Here is a 17,748-nt window from a genome sequence, read left to right as displayed (position 1 = left end):
TTGTCAGTCTCCAGGGGTTTCTGAAAGGGAAGCAGCTAAGGATCTCAGGGTCAGACAGCGGCCTGGTCGGGCGGCTACAGAGCCCTGCTGTGCGACAAGGTGTTGGTGCCACTGGGGCGGGGACACTGGTGTTCCCTGAGGACCTTGGCCAGGCTGCCCCCGACATTTTGGTTCATGGCAACCCTGGGATGTGCTGTGAAAGTGTGTTCCCTCTCTGAGGAAACGGATGCACAGAGGTTTATCTATTTGCAGCTGTTCCCATTTCGGTAGTAATAGGGCCCCTCTACCCGTCCAGGTCACGTCTTGAATTGTAACCCCAGGGGCAGAGCAGGCTGGTGGTTCAGGGAGGCAGGAATGAGGGAGAAACGCCCCTCCTACCCCCTTCCCCGCCCCACACACCCCTCTTTCTTCCTGGCGTGAGATCTCCTGCCTCATCCTGGATCCAAAGAGGCCTGTAACTTGCTAGCACAAGCCATGCCCACAGTAGGTGGTCACTAAGTGCTAGCTGAGAACATGTGCCCATGGGCTGTGGGCAGGCTCCTCCCTGCCCCAACCTCTCACAGTGGGCGTGAGCACTCGCCCACCCACTCCAGCCACCCTATTACCCCGGGGATCTGTGGAGGGGCTGGGAGCCTAGGCCGACTGACTCCACACCCCCACCTTCCACCCAGGAGAAGAGAACCCCCAGGATGGCAGACGGGAGGAGGCCTCAGCGGAGTGCGTTCCTGGGTGGGAAGGTGAGGCCATGGCTGGCAGGTCAAGCTGGAGGTGACAAATGAGATCAGTGCCCAGAGGGGATGTTGGCTTTTCGGCATCGGCATCGGGGAAAGCTGATTTGCCTTCTTTGACTCACTTGTCCCGGGGCCCACCCTGGGCTGGAATTCTGTTGTTCCCTCGCAGGGTCAGGGCCACCTCTACTTCAGAGGCCAGGAGCCCTCTCCCCGATGGATGGGGGTGCTGAATAAAACACCTGCAGGGGCCCTGAGCTGGTGGAGGAAGCAGAGGAAGGAGGTCATGATGCCAATGCCAAGAGCGGCCTCCAGGGTGGGGAAAGCTCATTGGAGGAGCTTTCTCGGAGGACGGGGCATGTGAACCAGGCCTGGAAGGATGAGTAGGACTGGCTGTAGGGGAGGATGAAGGCAGCCTTAGGGCGGTGAGAGGGCCTTCTGGGTCTGACGAAGGTGACAGAGTCCCGAGGGCTAGGGGTGGGGACTGAGACAGGCCCAGCTGGGAGGGGCCTTGTCTTGGGCCACCTCTTCACCCCCTGGCCCGCTTCCCGTCCCGGCTCCTCTGTGGTGAGGGCAGCAGGCCGTGGAGCTGTGCCAAGGTCAGTCAGGATGTCCAGTAATCGTCCTAGCGCTCTACCTGCTACTGAACAATAATGAAAGGGTTTCCATTATTTTCGGGTGAGCGCCCCTGGCAGATGCCGACAGCCAGCAGATGTGTGAGGTCCAAGGTGATTTGCAAGGGACTGGTTCATGTGATGCACAGTAATTGCACCAGGCGACGACGTTGTCACTCAAAGGTTGTCCTGGCCTGCCGGGATGAGGTAAAGGTCAGTTCAAAGATTCTGTGCGGCCGCAGGAAGTGGGGGTAAATCTGCGGGGCTCCTGGGGAGAGGACAGTGGGCTGAGGCAGTGGCTGTGGTCTCAGAGGGGCCATCTGGCCAGACCCCCCCACCCCCTTGGAGCTGAGTGGAGTCCAGCAGTAGGCCCCCTGTCTTCCCGATTCTTGGGTGCTGGGGGGTAGGGATAACAGGGCCTGTCCTGGAGCAGGGCCTGTCCCTGGTGCTGAAATCTCTGGGATTCCCTCCTCTTGGGGGCCCCTGAAGGCTGTGCTGGGGCCCTGAAGCCATGCCTGGCTTGGGCTCTCCTGACATGCTGAATTCTTATGTTCCAGGCCTCCCAAGGCCAAATCTGTGACGCTTGGCCGCAAACCCCACTAAGAGAGGCCGAGGATTTGGTTCCTTGGCTGTCTTGGTCTGTCGGGGCCGCCATAACAGAATACAACAGACTGGGGACTTAAACAACAGACGTTTATTTTCTCAGAGTTCTGAAGGCTGGACATCCAAGACCAAGGTGCCAGCAGGGTCGGTGAGAGCTCTCTTCCTGGCTTGTCAACAGCCACCTTCTCACTGTGTTCTCACATGGCCTCTATTTTGTACATGCAGAGATCTCTGGTTCTGGTAAGGACACTCATCCTACTATATCATGGCCCCAGCCTTAGGACCGCATTTGACACAATTCAGTCATGGCGTTGGGCATCCAGGGCCTCCTCTTCAGTGCCGACTCATCATCTCAGGCCTTCTGTCCCTGCATGCGTGCACAGGTGCACCCCACGCACACCCGTGCCCGCCTGTGCAGTGTCAGTTTCCCTTCCAGTGGGAAGAGCTGGGCCTGTGTTCCTGGGCTCCTGGGCCTTGTCCGGCCTGGTGCTTCCTAACTGGGAAAGGGCCAGCTGCCTTCATCGCTGTGCGAGGCCTGAGGACCCATCACATGTCCGTAGCCAGTTGTTGGCTTTGCTGCTTCCAGGCTGTGTGACCCTGTAGGTCTCTGCTTTCTGAAGCCTCCATCTTCTCGTCTCTAGAATGGGGATAGTGGTTCTTGCCTCATTGGCTTGTTTACTCCATCAGCTCATACTTAGGGACTGCCGCCTGCACACCAGGCGGCTGGACCTGGAGATCTCTGTAGGAAACCCAGCTGTGTGTCTGTGCCCTCAGGGAGAAGACAGTCATGTCACAGGTGCTGAGCCATGGTAAAGCTCAGGGTAATGTGTTCATGCTTCACCATTCTAACAGTAATAATGACCACTTGTATTCTTTTCAGTACCTAAGAAAAATGAAGAGAGGACCTGGGACTGGTCCCAGGTGGTCAGGGAGCGTCTGTGGTAACTCCTCAAAAGGGGGTGAGGTCGGGGGCATGAATGGACAGATCCGCAGGGAGGGGACTTCCCCAAGCATTTGCTACCAGATTTTTCAGGAACTGATTTAATGCTAAACTGTTACTATGCTTTTAAAGCTGATGTTTTGGATGAACTTCTGTTGGTGGTATTTCAAAGGAGACCAGTGGCTGAAGAATCCCGAATTGGGTTCTGTTATTTACTCTTTTTTTTTCACGGGCATCTGAAGTTGTGTTTGGAACAGCAGATGTGAGGCACTGTCATCTCACTGTCACACCGATTGTTCACTGTTCTGAGAAGGTCACATCATAATTCATTAGCAATAATTAGTCCCCCGGCACCCCCGCTCTTCTTCACGCAACTGCTGCATTACCGGGTGTGAGTCACACATTCTGGGCGCCAATCAATGAAGATCTGTCCATAACGTACAAGGTGATGCTATTAGTTACAATAATTAACTGCCTAATTAAAAATACAGAAGCTGTCTTTATGAAGGGCAATTAACCACTAGGCCTAATTGATAATTCATAAGCCTCTGATTAGGAAAGACAAATACTAAGAAAGGACTGACTCATCTGGGCCACTGACGAAGACTGGGGCAGCCTCGGTCTGTCAGCCTCCCTCTTGTCAATAGATCTGCAGCTTTTTCCCCAGTTGCACCCGTTGGCTTCAGTGTGTGGAGGGTCTGGAGGCCCACGGGAATGTGGGAATGGGGGTTTTCACTACGAGTCTGTTTTCGTCGGGACCTGTGAGGGGCTGCAGGCCTGGGACACCCTCGGGGAGGCAGCAGGCGTGGTCAGCGTGGCCAGCATTTGGACTTTGCATCGGTCAGTCACTCAGCAGGTCTCGCCGGGGGCCTGCTGGGAGCCAAGCCCCAGTGTGAAGCCCTGGGGATGCTGAGGGGGACGGAACTGACCCCGTTCCCGACCTCGCGGTGACACATAATTGACAATGGTGAGAAGACACACGTCGACCTTTGCGCTTTTGGGGAAATATGGATCCAGAGTTAATTAGGCATATTAGCTCAAATGTAAAGCGCGAGTGCTAATTATTGTGGAAAGGTACAGAGAAATTGCTGGAAACGATCAGAGGTGACCTCTAGCCAGGCCAAGCAGGGTGGTATGGTGGAGGGGAGGGGTTGAGTGGGTCTCTGAGGGTGGGACAATTGACACTTGTGGAGAGGCAGGCTGAGGAAGCGGGGACATGTCCCGGGCACAGGGAGGGGGACATGTCCTAGGTGGAAAGAGGGGCGTGGGCAAAGTTCAGCTGGGAGCCGTGGGGAATGTCAGGTGAGCCAGGCTGAGGGAGGATGGAAAGGACGCTTGGTGGGGCATGGTCGGGTCCCCTGCAATGAATCTGCTCCAGAAATCCCAGCCTGAACACTCGGGGGTCAGTCGAGGCCCACGTAAGGGACCTCGGTGACCTGATCTGCTCTGGTGACCTGATTGCCCTTGGAAAAGTGTCTGTCTGTCTCCTTCCCCTGGAGGCCACCCGCGCCATGGTGACAGCACCCTCCACCTGTCATTCCCACCTGCAGACTGAAGCAGTCCCGGCTAAAGGTGAGGTTCTGCACCAATGAGTCACAGAAGTCCCGAGGCAAGCTGGTGGGGCTGCTTCGGCGGCTGGGCTTCGACATCTCCGAGGGCGAGGTGACCGCCCCGGCGCCTGCCGCCTGCCTGATCCTGAAGGAGCGAGGCCTTCGGCCACACCTGCTTGTCCACGATGGTAGGCCTGCTGGGCCCTGGGACTTTTCAGGGTGGGGGTTGGGGGAAGGCATCCCTCTCACCTGGGCCAAACCACTGGGACGGACACCGGTAACACCGGGCTTCTGCTGCCGACACTCATGGGCCTGGGGGTGGAAAACTCACGGGCCCCATCCATTCTCCGGCCTCAAACCACAGGGTCCTTTGGGGCAGGTTCCAGATCGCTTCTCTGGGGAAAACCCTGCGTTGTGTTTCTCTGATCTAGGATGGATCAAGGGGGCAGGGAATTGTCAAGGGGGCAAAATTCTAGCTTCTGGTGTGTCGGGATGTGGGAGGAAGGAGAGGATGAAGAGGTAGATGAGGTCCGTGCGTTTCTAATTCTGGCACCCGTAGCTGGAACTGTATTTGTGAAAAACAACCCTGCCGTGGCAAATGTCACAAGGTTTGCATCCCAGTATTAGTCTGAATGCAAGAAAAGAGCTACTTTGACCCTCATTGGGGTGTTTTCTAGAATGAAGTGGAAGAGACAGGATTGTCTGGTACCTTCTGAATATTTAAAAAGCAGAGACATGAGCAGTGCTTCAGAATTCAGGGCACTTTTCTGTTGTTGGCACCGAGCCCCCCTCCCTCCCTCCCTTCCTCTGACTTGATACTTTTATTTACAAACCCCTGGCAGAGGCAGGCCAGCTTTTCTGCGTCCCAGCAGGAGAGGGGGCTCCCCGCAAGGCCCCAGCATGGAATCCACAGCTTTGGTGCCCACTGGAGAGGACATGCCCGGCCTTTAGAAACCATGTGCCTCAGAATCCTTCCTCTGTGAGCTAGGATCCCTGCCAGTGTCTCTAGAACAGGCCCTCAAAGAAACAGAAAGACTTAGGAAAGAAAATGCCCTTCCCCAAGGTGAAGGGGGTTGGGGGTGGAGCAGGCAGAGAGGAGAGGAAGAGTGTATGTGTCTCCAGGGGGCCGGGGGCCCTTCCTCCACCATCATCCTGCGTCTGTTGTTTCGATTAAATGTGCCTGTGTTTTCAGACTTCGAATCTTTTCAAGTTTTTCTTTTTTTTTATCCTTTTTAAAGATTTTTATTAAAATATAGCTAACAAAATATTATATTAATTTCAGGTGTACATCATAGTTATTCAGTACCCATTTGGCACTATACATAGTTATTACCATATTTCAAGTTTTATTATTGATGACTTCCCCCCAACATTTTAGTAGGAAAAATTTCAAACACACAGCAAAGCTGAAAGAATATTGGTATGCCCATCACCTTGATTTTACCAGTGACATTTTACTATTTTCTGTTTTCTGCATTATATAGCCTCCGTCCCTCTCCCCATGTTATCTTTCTGATGCATTTTAAAGTAAGTTGCAGACATTGGTACACATCCCCAAATCCTTTAGCTCATCATTAACTAGCGGTCAATATCCGTTCACAGTTTTTTTTAGTATAAAATCTGTGTTCAATGACATGGAAACACCTCAAGCGTACTTTGGCGGAGTTTTGACACGTGCATGCATCTGTGTAACCCAAACTTCTACGGAGATCTCGGACTGGACCGTCACCCCAGAAGTTCCCTCATGCCCGTCTCAGCCCCCCCCACCCCTTAGGCGCATCCGCTGTTTGGATTTTTTACCCTTGTAAATAAATATGCCTCGTCTGGAGTTTCATATAAATAGAATCACACAACTTCTGGTTGTGATGGGGGTCCCCAACACCAACCACCCTCAGGCTTGATGGTTTTCTAGAAGGATTCACAGGGCTCAGGAAAGCTGTCATACTCCTGGTTACAGTTTATCACGATGAAAGAATACAGGTTCAACTCAGCAAAGGGCAGTGACACCGGGGACAAACTCCTGGGAAATCCAGGCGTGACCTTCCAGTTGTCCTCTCCTGGGGGTTTGCACTGGCATGTGCTTACGAGTGTTTCTCCCTGCAGTGATGTGTGACAGTGTGCATGCAAAGTGTCGTCATCCAGAGACGCTTACTGGAGCCTTGCGGTCAGGGTTTTGATTAAGGGTCAGCGAGGTAGGTCAGTGCCCGTGTGACTGACCTTGGCACTCAGTCTCAGCCCCGGCCTGGATGTCAAAATGACACAGCGCAGCTCAGGGCCCTGGGCCCACAAAGCCACTCCTTCCAGCAGGATGTTCCAAGGGCTGATCCCCCGGGTCTGGTGGGGGGCCCATCCTGAAGACTCTCTCTCTTTAGGTTGTGCAGGGTTGGAGCAGCCCAGCCTGCCAAGGTCACCCTTCCTTTTGCAGTAACCTTCTTTCACCCCACACACCGGTTCTGAGACATCCACAGGGCGCACGTATCAGTAGGGGTTTTCTTTTTTCTGCAGCGGTGTTAATGCAGCGAACACCCCATGGCTTGTTTACGCAGCCCCCTGCTGGGAGACACCTGGCTTGCCTCCAGCTTTAGGTTATTGAGAATAACTGCTGTGGACATTTCTGTACAGTTCTTCTAGGTAAACACCTAGGGGTGGGATTGCTGGGTCACAGGGCAGATGTACTCAGTTTTATAAACTGCCAGCCCTTTTCCCAGAGGCACCATGTCATTCTACATTCCTCCAGTGCGGGCAGCAGCTCCAAATCCTCACCTGCACTTGGTGTTGGCAGTCTTTTTAATCCTCGCCCTTCTGGTGGGTATGAAGTGGTGTCTTGTGGTTACTTCAAGTTTTTTTTTTCATCCAGAAAGGTCAACACCTAATGGATGAGAGGATGTTTCTTCCCAGGAATTGAAGACATGAGACCAATGGCTCGATTTATGCCTGTAACTTTGCCCTGTTTTAATTGAAAGTGGGGAGAGCAGATGAGAAGAAGGCCTTCCCTCGGGCTGGAGAGCCGGCCAGTGGGGATGCGCATGTGCCCTGCACAGGACGCACACGCGTCCGTGCTGTCCTGTCGCTAGTGGTTTTGGCTGCAATGTGTCAGTGGTTCTTACCGTCTGGACCAGCAGTGCCGACTCGATAAAGGTTGCAAGCAGCCTCATTTCATCCAACATCTACAAATCTTGTCCTTCAGGCAGATTTCCCTTCTTCGTTGCAAAGCTGTGGGTTTCCTCCCTGTGGTATTGAACTGAGGGAGCTACCGGGGTACTGCTCGTGTTGGGGGTGGGCCCGTCTTTCTCCTAACAAGACGTCTAACCGTGGGGAGCTGAATTCCTTCATGTATAAAATGGCACTGACACCTGTTCCTTGCCTGCCACCCATGGCAGCTGTGTCTCAGAAAGAGACAGTGCATCTGGGAAAGGGGCAGGCAGACGAGTCACGCGGGTGTCCGGGTAGGAGACAGGAGGTAGCCACGTTCCCTTGGGCTTTCTCCCTCTTTCTCTCTTTCCAGGAGTGCGCTCAGAATTTGAGCAAGTTGACACCTCCAACCCAAACTGTGTCGTAATTGCTGATGCAGGAGACGGCTTTTCTTATCAAAACATGAACAAAGCCTTCCAGGTGCTCGTGCAGCTGGAAAAGCCTGTGCTCATATCACTGGGAAAAGGGTAAGTCGGCCCCAGGAAGAGTCGTTTCTGGCTTCTTTGCGATGCCCCGTGGGTCTCGGACTTCAGAACCCAGTAGAGAGGGATGCGGGAAAGTGGGCGTGGGGTGGGCACAGGGTGACGTCCTTTTCCCTATCTCCCCTTTTCTTGCTTTTTATCTTCATGTCTTCCTTCCTTTCTCCTAATAATTTTTTGAAGACATCAGAATCCTCAGGAGCTGGTTGGTGAAGCTTCCATCTGGGCCCTGGGCTGGGAGAGCCCGGGGCAAAGGACGGTCATTGCAGACGGAGACCCTTTGGAGATCTCAGAGGGCATGTGTTGCTTGTCCCAGGTTTAGAGCAAAGGAGGGGAAGGCACTTCTGCACGGAACACAGCACCAGGCATTGACAGTTGTGCCAAGGGGACACCTAAGTCGTGAGAAGCAGGCTCAAGGGCCTGTGGGACGCGCTGGTCTGGGCCCCACATCTCTGGGCGCAGAGCGTGGTCTCTGTGAAGCTGTGATTTTATGTCTGTTTCCGTCTGAGCCTTTAGCATGGGTCTCACCATCTCTGTTTTTTTTTAAAAGACATGTAGGTTGTTTTTCTTAACATCTTTTACCACCAAGCTGTCACGTGTTCATTAAAAAAAGATTAAAGAATACAGATGAGCAAAAACAAGAAAATGAAGAGTATTTTCCGTCCCATTGCACAAGTTAAACAACTGCCAGCACTTTGGTGTGTGTCCTTCCTGTGCAGACAGATCTTCAGAAACAGGTGTATTCACTTCGGTATCACACTTGACCTAGTTTTGTCACCCGTTCTTTTATTGTTCAGCAAACAGGATTTTTGTGAACAACTTTCTATGCAGTGAATAGATATATCTCTGCATCGTGATTGTCCTTCGTGTGGCTAGCCTGTCATCTTTTTAACTGACACCTGCTGATGGACATTCAGGTTGTGTCTGGTTTCCTATCAAAGTTAAGGCGGTGATGAACATCTTTGTACGTTTCGGATGATGGGCATTGTTGAGGTTCTGGATGCGTGTCGCCAAGCTGCCTTCCAGAAAGCTGTGCAGATTTATTCTGTCATCAACCAAAGCAGCACCAGGCTTTTAGAATTGCAGCCTCTTCAAGTTGCAAGGACACTGTGGAGTGCAAGAAGTCTGGGGCCATCTCTGGGGAAGCCTTTCCCAGCGGAGGTACTTCTGGTGACTGGGGACTGCCTACCTCTGTCTGCCCAGCAGGGCCAGCTCTTCAGATAGACAAGGGAGGGACTTTTTATCTGGACACCAGCCATTGCTAAGCATTTTATGTACTACATTTCATTTAATTCTGACTGCAACCCTGTGAGCTGTAGGCAGTTTCATTGCCATTTTACAGGTGGCCATATTGAGGCATACAGAGATGAAATAAGTGCTGGCAGGGCCAGGAGTGCCACCCAGAGCCTGTGTTCGTCACCTCTAGCCTACATTCTAGAGCAGATGTTTGGCCCACACAAGACGTTAAACTGTTTTGAGCCCGTGTTGAAAAATTGGGAGATTTTATATTCAAGAAAATATCCAGATTTCTGGATTCTTTTGAAAAATCAGGAGATCTGACAATACTGGGCCCCACATCCCTGAATGCACAGCAGCTTAGCTGAAACCACTGCCTCGTTAGTTCCAGTTCACCACGGATCCCATCACTTCCTGCTGTTCCCTTCTCCAGGTTTCAGAGTCAGTTGTCGTTTAGCCTGTGCTGTTTCTACACATAATCGAGAAATATTTTTCATGGCTATGTCACTATCAAAATAGGAACATGAAAGAAATTTCAAGAAAGAAAAGAGAGGTCTGTTTCATTTAGGAACTAAAATATTCTAGCATGTTTACCATACAAATCAAATGTGTCCTGTATTAGGGTTCTCTAGAGAAACAGAACCAACAGGATGTGGATATATGGATAGGGGGAGAGAGAGAGACAGAGAGAGAGAAATTGATTGTGGAGGCTAGGTAAGTCCAAAATCTTCAGGCTGGAGACTCAGGGAAGAGTTGCAGTTGATTCTGAGTCCAGAATCTGTTTGCCAGAAGGTTTCTTCTTTGTCAGGGAGGTCAGACTTTGTTTATTCAGGCCTTCAACTGATTAGACGAGGCCCACCACATTATGGAGGGCAATCTGCTTTATTCAGAGTCCATGATTTAAATGTCAGTCTCATCCGAGAAACACTTTCTCAGAAACATCCAGAATAATCTTTGACCGAACATTTGGGCACCTTGGCCCAGCCAAGTTGACACATAAAATTAACTATTACAGTCCCTTTCTAACCTTACAACCTTCTGCAATTTAGGCCACTGCAAGCCACAGAACCTGGCCTGCTTAACTCACTTGTGTGCTGGGCTTGGTCCTTTAGGCGTCCTGAAAGCTACTGACCTCCACTAGAGAACAACATAACCAAGAAGGTGTGCTATAACTCGTTTATGTTAAAACTTTTTTCTTTAAAATTGTCTCTAATTATTTAAAGTTATTAGTCCAGATTATGGGTAGTAGTCAAAATAGCTATATTGTTGAAAAAGAAAAAAATATAGAATCAGTTGCTTTTAGCTTTTTGCAACCGGTTCAACAGTAGGCAAGGGCTTGTGGTACAAATAAGCGTTTAGTGGGGTCTCTAGCTGATGGGTGTTCTGACTTGCGCTAGGGGTTGGGTACTCAGAAACAAGAGAAAGGTACTGGCAGCTTTCAGACTGAGGTCACAGCTCCTCGGGACAGCCTAAGGACCTATGAGTGGGAGCCCCTGATGGTGAGGGGCTGTCCTCCACCAGAGCAGGGCTGCGCCGTGTCCTGGAGGAGGCAGGATGGTGGATGCACTGGGGCAGAATGTGCTGCTCCTGGAAATGGAGTGATTTACATTTGGCATCTGTTTGGACCGAGAGTGGGAATTGCCTTTGTAATTTCTTCTGTCATGCTGCCGTCAGAAAATTAAGCTGTTTACTCGACAGACTATGAAAGGTTAATGGCTCTTGTGGGAAAGGTCAAGTGGTCATTTTGAAGGGAGGCTGTGCTGAATAATCGGAAGGGCAGGAGAATGAAGCATAAAATCTATCTGACTGCTTCTCCTGGCTTTTTCCTGTCTTTCCAGCATCCACAGTTTCTTCTATGTGCTGAACACTCAGGTTCTAACCAGGCCTGCTGTTGCTTTTATTATGCCAGGAACAAAATATAAATACATCAAATTGCTTGTATTTTGGGAATAACCTGGCTGGGCCTTTATAGTAAAAAAAAAAAAATAACTTAGGTACTCATATTTACTGTATCTCTAAAGGTGTTTTCAGCTAACAGATGGCCTTTGAGAAGACTTTTTGTTTTCTTGAATGAATAAGAAATAAATAAAAATTCTGGGCACTATGAAAACAAGCCCATATTCAGCTAAAAAGGAAATACTAAGGTTTCTCATTTTGATTTATGGAACTCAGTTTTTTCTTTAGACACTAAAAATTCGTGTAACAAAGACAAGGTTTTAATTGCATATTTTAAACTGCATGTTCATTTTTTCCCTCCCATCAGGACTAAGTGAAACTTAAGAAAGTCTAGGTATCTGTTCCTTTGGAAGAAAGACTTGCAGAGTATGAGACGGGCAGACGTTGTGCCACGTGGGTATCCTCGGGAGGCTCTTTCCATACGGGATGCGCTCCCAGCTCCTGCCTCCTCCAGCCGGCCCAGGGCACTAGGCCAGAAGCCCCCAGAATCCTCAGCTCCAAACTGAGCTGTGCCTATTGCAACAGGGTGGTGTGTTTTGTAATTTTTTTGTTTGACGTCTGGGAAGCCTCTCCTATACTGGCTGCATTCTTTCCTCACTTCTGTCCTCCATCCTCGGCTCACTTCAACATGTCCCGTCTTCGGGAAGGCCCTCCCTGTTCCCCCTCCCTCCCAGTCTGGGCTCCCACTGCCCCCATCTCCTCCCGCAGCAGCCCTCAGGCAGAGGGTGAGGGGACAAGGGCGGGTGGCTCTCTGAGTGCCCGAGGGAGGGTGGCCTGTGCTTAGAGCAGCTCTGGCCTGTGGGGTCCTTGGCGGGGTGCTGCTGTCAATTCCTGGAGGCTCGGGGCCTGGACACCTACATTCTCCTTCTTTTAGCTTCAGGTCTCGGCTTTGATATTTCCTTTTCTGGGGTGTCCCTCTCCCCAGCATGTCCGGCCTAATCAAACAGCGTGTACAGAACGTGCGGTTCCCCTTCTCATCGCCCGTGTCTTGTCCTTTCACATTTGGCTGTGGACTTCTCTGCTTCCCACCAGACCGGGAGTCCCTGGGGGACAGCCCGGGTGTGGGAGTGTCCCCAAGTCCTGCAAAAGGGTGTGAGTAGCTGTGTCCTCGATGTGTGGGGGACTGAGCTAACTGACGTCACCCACAATGCCAGTGCATGCAGGCCCCAGCAACCAGCGTCTCCCTCTTCCTCTCAGCCACACTTTGCTTTACTTTGTGATTCCTTAAAACTCTGGACCTAGCTAAGAAAATCTTCATACCACACTAGTTTATTGTAGAAATGGGAAAAATAAAAGGAAGCTTTTTTGAGGCTGTATAAATGCAGAATACATGTCTACGTGCTGGATTTAAGACAAATGCAATTACGAACCTTTAAGCCTGTGTTTTGCGGTTACCCTTTAAAAAGGGGAGCATTTGCAGGTCCCGACTCTGTAAGCAGGTGGTATAACAGTTCTCTGACAACCAGGCAGAGAATGCATGCAGTGTCCCAGCTGGTCTGAGTGCTTGTGGGGCGGCCCCTGGAGCACGGAGCCTCGGCCCCTGATGTGTTAACAGGCCTGGGGTCCACTTGGAGGCCAGCGAGTCCTGTCACAACAGGAGACGCCCCCACAGCTTCAGGAGACAGGCTGCACTGCAGGCTCTGAGTCCACCTGGCGGGGGTGAGTGGCAGGGGACCAGCCCTTGCCATGGCCAAGGCTTTGGCTGAAGGCCTGCAGCGCATCTGCATGCAGCCTGGCAGTAGCGAATGCAGAGTAGAGAGCGCCCGTCCCACCTGAGTGCTGGGTGAATGGATGCTGGGGGTGGCCACGCAGGCTTCTGCAGCCTTCAGAGCCTCAGGTGTGCAGGGAGGGACCTGTGGAGTCCCTGGGGGGACGGGCGCAACCCGGGGCAGCTTCTGGGGAGCTCAGTTCTCACGTTTTAGGTAGGCACAGAACAAATGGGAAAGACCCATGTGCATTCTTTCCTCCCCAGCTCACATCGTGTTGCCTATTTCTCAGCCTGGGTAAATAGTTATTTATAATAATATTCTCGAATACATTTGGAGCAGTTTCTGCACACTAGGCATCACGTTAAGAACTTTGCATGCATTGTTTTGCTCAAGCTTCACAACGATCCATGAAGTTGGTACTACTTTTTTTTTTGCCCATTTTACAGATTAGGAATCTCAGGCCCAGAGGGCTTAAGCTACTCAAAGTCCCACCGGTAAAAATGTGTGGAATGGAGTTGAACCCTGAAGTCAGTACGCTTCACTATTCTTCTCTTTGGTTCTGTGTACGTGGTTTTTAATGTCTCCCAAATTCGAAGGGCATGGGAAACGGACAAGGGTAGCCGATACGATGGATCTTCTGAGAGCCGAGCCCTCTTGGTCCCCAGTGAGGCAGGGAAGACATAGCTGTCATCTCATAAAAGCATCTGGCACCCATGAAACCTGGCACCTCTCTTGACCTTTGGCTAATAGGAGACGCGGCAGGGTGCCGTGGAGCTAGCTGCATCACAGAAGAAAACAAATGGAGTTTTCTTTTTCAGGCTGCAATTAGGGGTTAATTATTAGCAATTAGGGGTTCCCCATGTGCTCTGTGGACCTGCTGTGCTTTCCCAGAACACAGATCTCTTGTCTTTCTCTGAGTTAGCAACTGGATCCATCTGCTCCTTGGTTCCCGTTAATCACCGTGGCAGGGTCCCCACAGGCTGGCAGCAGGGGCCATTCCGCATGAGCTGCTGGCCCGTTGGCTCTCCCTCCTGCGCGTGGTGGCCCGCCTTTGGGCTCTGTTGTGCCCAACAGTCATTGTCAGCATGGCATCTGGACTGACCCTCACTCATGAGGGGGCTCTCTTGAGCCGGCAGAACCAGGACAGGGCAGTTTCTCTTAGCACTTCCTGGAACCTGAGCTCAGCTCACCTACTCCCATTCTGCTCTTTTCCAGACGCTACTACAAGGAGACCTCTGGCCTGATGCTGGACGTGGGTGCCTACATGAAGGCGCTTGAGGTACCTGCCCGGGGTCTGTCTGAGCCCTCTTCAGGTCTCAGGGCCGCCTGAGATATTCCTGGTCTTTCTGGAGAAGGGGGTGTGGTCAGTGTTATGTTTTCAAAGTAGGGCTTTAAGCTGAGTGCCCCTTCTCTGGAGTGTGGCCTCTCAGCTGCCCTGATCACTCTGCTCTCCTGCCCCGCCCATTCTTCCACGCCCCGCACTGCCTGTGTGGACCTGGCTGGCCCTCCCAGCATGCTCTCTGCCGCTCTCCTCAGACTCTGGCTTCTGTATTAGTGTGGACCATCTGCCTCATTCCTGACCCTGGTTAACCTGTAGCACCTGAGCTTGACGTGTCTTCACTGGCCTCCTTCCCTACTCCCTCCCCCAGTTTTCAAGGCCAGGCCCAGATGGGGTTCCCCAGCATCTGCTCTGACCTGTGCCAGCTCAGCTGTCCCCAGCCTAGGCTCCTGCCCCAGGTTAGCTCCTGTCACTGCCCAGCCTCACTGCTACATCTGCTCCTGCCTACCTGTACGCAGCTTGGAGGGATGGATGGACGGGCAGTGGAGCCCTGGACCTTTTCCCCTGGAAGGGCTATGACCGTGCTAGGGTAGGTGGGGAAGTGGGGGAGGAGCAAGAATACAAGTGAAAATACTGGTCAGGGGTGGTCTGCATGACACCTTGAGACTTTGCCAGCTGTGGGTCGCCTCCTGCTACGCCTGGGTGTTTGAGCAGGGGGCGGGGTGCCTGGTGGTGAGGGGCCCGGAGCCCCCTGAGGAGGCCGATGTGGGGTCATCATGCTCTTGCCTGTCAGGTGTGTCTCTCAGCCCATGTGTCCTGCCCCTGGAGGCCCCTGGCCCACGGGCACACATCGGAAGAGTCTTCCCGTTTCCCCAGGGAGAGACCTTCATTGCAGGTCACGTATTTCTTTACCTGCCGCTTCATTCCAAACCCACGCCGTGTCCTCTCTCTTCTCAGTACGCCTGTGGTATCGAAGCCGAGGTGGTGGGGAAACCGTCTCCTGAGTTTTTCAAGTCTGCCCTGCAGGAGATGGGGCTGGAGGCCCACCAGGTAGGACGCCCTCGGGAGCTGTGCGTGTGGAGGGTTGGCGCGCTCACACGAGGAAGCCGTGGTGCCTGTGGCGGTTGGGCGGGCAGCCACAGGCAGACCCCGCCATGAGAGCTGATTTGGCTGGAAAGGGGGAAATAGATAGCAAAGGAGGCCCACTGCATGTTTTAACCTGGTACATTAGTGTCAGTATGAGAGTGAGAAACAGAAATGCCTGTGGCTTTTGAAAGTGACATTTGCTTCTCTGGAGGAGAAGGATGGACAAATCCTATCAGTGTATTAAAAATACTTCACTGGAAAGACAATCTATAGCAAGATTAAAACAACATGTGAAATAAAATCATGCATCTTGCCACCTTTACATTGATGACTATTTTGAAACAGATTGCCTTCCAAACATACATCTTAAAAAGATAAAAAGCAGTTATGATTTTAGTGTCCACAGTGTTCCCCTCCTCCCGCCCCCGTCCCAGGTAGTGTGGAGATGGTTCCCTCCAGCTGACAGGTTCCGGAGAGCACTGTTGAAGAATAGGCATGTGTCTGTACCCAGCCCAAGGCTGCCCTACTGTCTGTTTTGGACGTGGTATAAGGGGACATGTCAGTCTCCTGTGGTGAGGTGGTGCCAAAGCTCACCGTGGCCTCCCTTCCCTTTGGACTTGAATTTCCTTTATCAGTTCCAGTCTAGAGCACTGGTCTCTCAACGTTGCTTGGAGGAAAACAGCCCACAGCTGCGGAAGTCTGGTACCTCTGTGCTCTAACGCCCCCACCAGTATTCACAGATGTCAGAAGGCACAGGTCTCAAGGTCTCAGGAAATGCCCTGCAAGGCTGGTAGACAGAGGCCTGTGTTTGAATGAATGAAAGCTAAAGACATAAAAAGCCTTTTTCTTATGACTTTGTTTCATAGGGCAGAATTCCTTTTTTTATTGTGACAAATTATAAACATGCACAGAAGCCAAGAAAATGATACAGTGATTCCCCCCCATATCCATCACCTGTATTTGACAGTTAAAAGATTTTGCCAAAGTTCCTTCTAGCCCTTTTCTCTTCTTTTGTCTTTCTTTCTTTAAAAGATTTTTATTAAAATTTAGCTAACATACAATATTATATGAGTTTCAGGTGCACACCATAGTTATTCACCATTTATATTCCTAAAGAAGTGATCACCGTGATAAGTCCAGCCACCAGCTGATACCGTCCTTTGCTATCACAGTGTTACTGACTCTGTTCCCCGTGCTGTACATCACATCCCCACGACTTACCTGTTTTATACCTGGAAACTTGGACCTCTTATTCTTCCCCTTCCCCCGCCCCCTCCCCTTTTCAAATTTATCAATTACAGTTGACATTCAATATTATTTTATATTGATTTCAGGTACACAGCATATGGTTAGACAGTTTTATAATTTAAGAAGTGATCCACCTGACTAGTCTCGTACTCACCTGGCACTATACATAGTTATTACCATATCATTGACTATCTTCTCTATGCTTTACATCCCTCTGACTATTTTGTAACTACCAGTTTGTACTGCTTAATCCCTTCACTTTTTTCACCCTGCTCCCCAAGTCCCTCCCATGTATCACCCCAACAAGTCCAGTACCCATCTGGCACCACACGTAGTTATTACAATAGTATTGACTATATTCCTTATGCTATACCCTACATCCTCATGATTACTGTGTAACAACCAGGTTGTACTTCTTAATCCCTTCCCTTTTTCACTCACCCCAAAACCCCCTCCCATCTGGCAATCATCAGTATGTTCTCTGTATCTATGAGTTTGTTTCTGCTTTGTTTGTTTATTTTGTCCTTCAGATTCCACATATAAGCAAAATCACAGTGCATCAGTCTTTCACTGTCTGACATACTCCACTCAGCTCAATACCCTCTGGGTCCATCCATACCCCTGCAGCTGGCAAGAACCCATTTCCTTCCATGGCCGAGCAATATTCCATTGAATATATGTACCGCCTCCTCTTTATCCATTGATCTATCAACGGACACCCAGGCTGCCTCCACCTCTTGGCCATTGTAAACAATACTGCAATGAACATATGGATGCACATGTCCCCTTGAAGTAATGTTCTGGGTTTCTTCGGAAAAATACCTAGACGTGGGATTTCTAGGTTCTTCTTTGTCTCTTGTTATAACCTTTGTTTTAAAGTCTATTTTGTCTGGTGTAAGTATTGCTACCCTAGATTTTTTGTTTGTTTGTTTCTATTTTCATGAAATATCTTTTTCTGTTCCTTTACTTTTCATCTGTGTGTGTCTTTCAATCTGAAGTGAGTCTCTTGTAGGCAGCATATGTAAGGGTTTTGTTTTGTTTTCTTATCCATTCAGCCACCCTATGTTTTTGATTGGAGCATTTAATCTACTTACATTGAAAGTAATTATTGATAAATATGTAGTTATT

At 50.7% G+C, this 17,748-nt stretch overlaps 1 protein-coding gene across 1 annotated transcript in view; it reads left to right on the top strand.

The window, feature by feature from the left end:
* Positions 1 to 17,748, top strand: part of LHPP (phospholysine phosphohistidine inorganic pyrophosphate phosphatase) — a 117,587-nt gene that overhangs the window by 10,067 nt on the left and 89,772 nt on the right. Inside the window, exons 2-5 of the mRNA XM_033131282.1 lie at positions 4,436 to 4,623; positions 7,941 to 8,094; positions 14,223 to 14,286; positions 15,244 to 15,336. Of these exons, the coding sequence (XP_032987173.1) occupies positions 4,436 to 4,623; positions 7,941 to 8,094; positions 14,223 to 14,286; positions 15,244 to 15,336 (499 nt within the window). The remainder of the gene's footprint in view (positions 1 to 4,435; positions 4,624 to 7,940; positions 8,095 to 14,222; positions 14,287 to 15,243; positions 15,337 to 17,748) is intronic.

The sequence above is a fragment of the Rhinolophus ferrumequinum genome, chromosome 16, assembly GCF_004115265.2.
Source record: "Rhinolophus ferrumequinum isolate MPI-CBG mRhiFer1 chromosome 16, mRhiFer1_v1.p, whole genome shotgun sequence".
Taxonomy (NCBI): domain Eukaryota; kingdom Metazoa; phylum Chordata; class Mammalia; order Chiroptera; family Rhinolophidae; genus Rhinolophus; species Rhinolophus ferrumequinum.
Note: the sequence above shows the minus strand (reverse complement) of the source record. Positions and strands in the feature narration are given on the sequence as shown.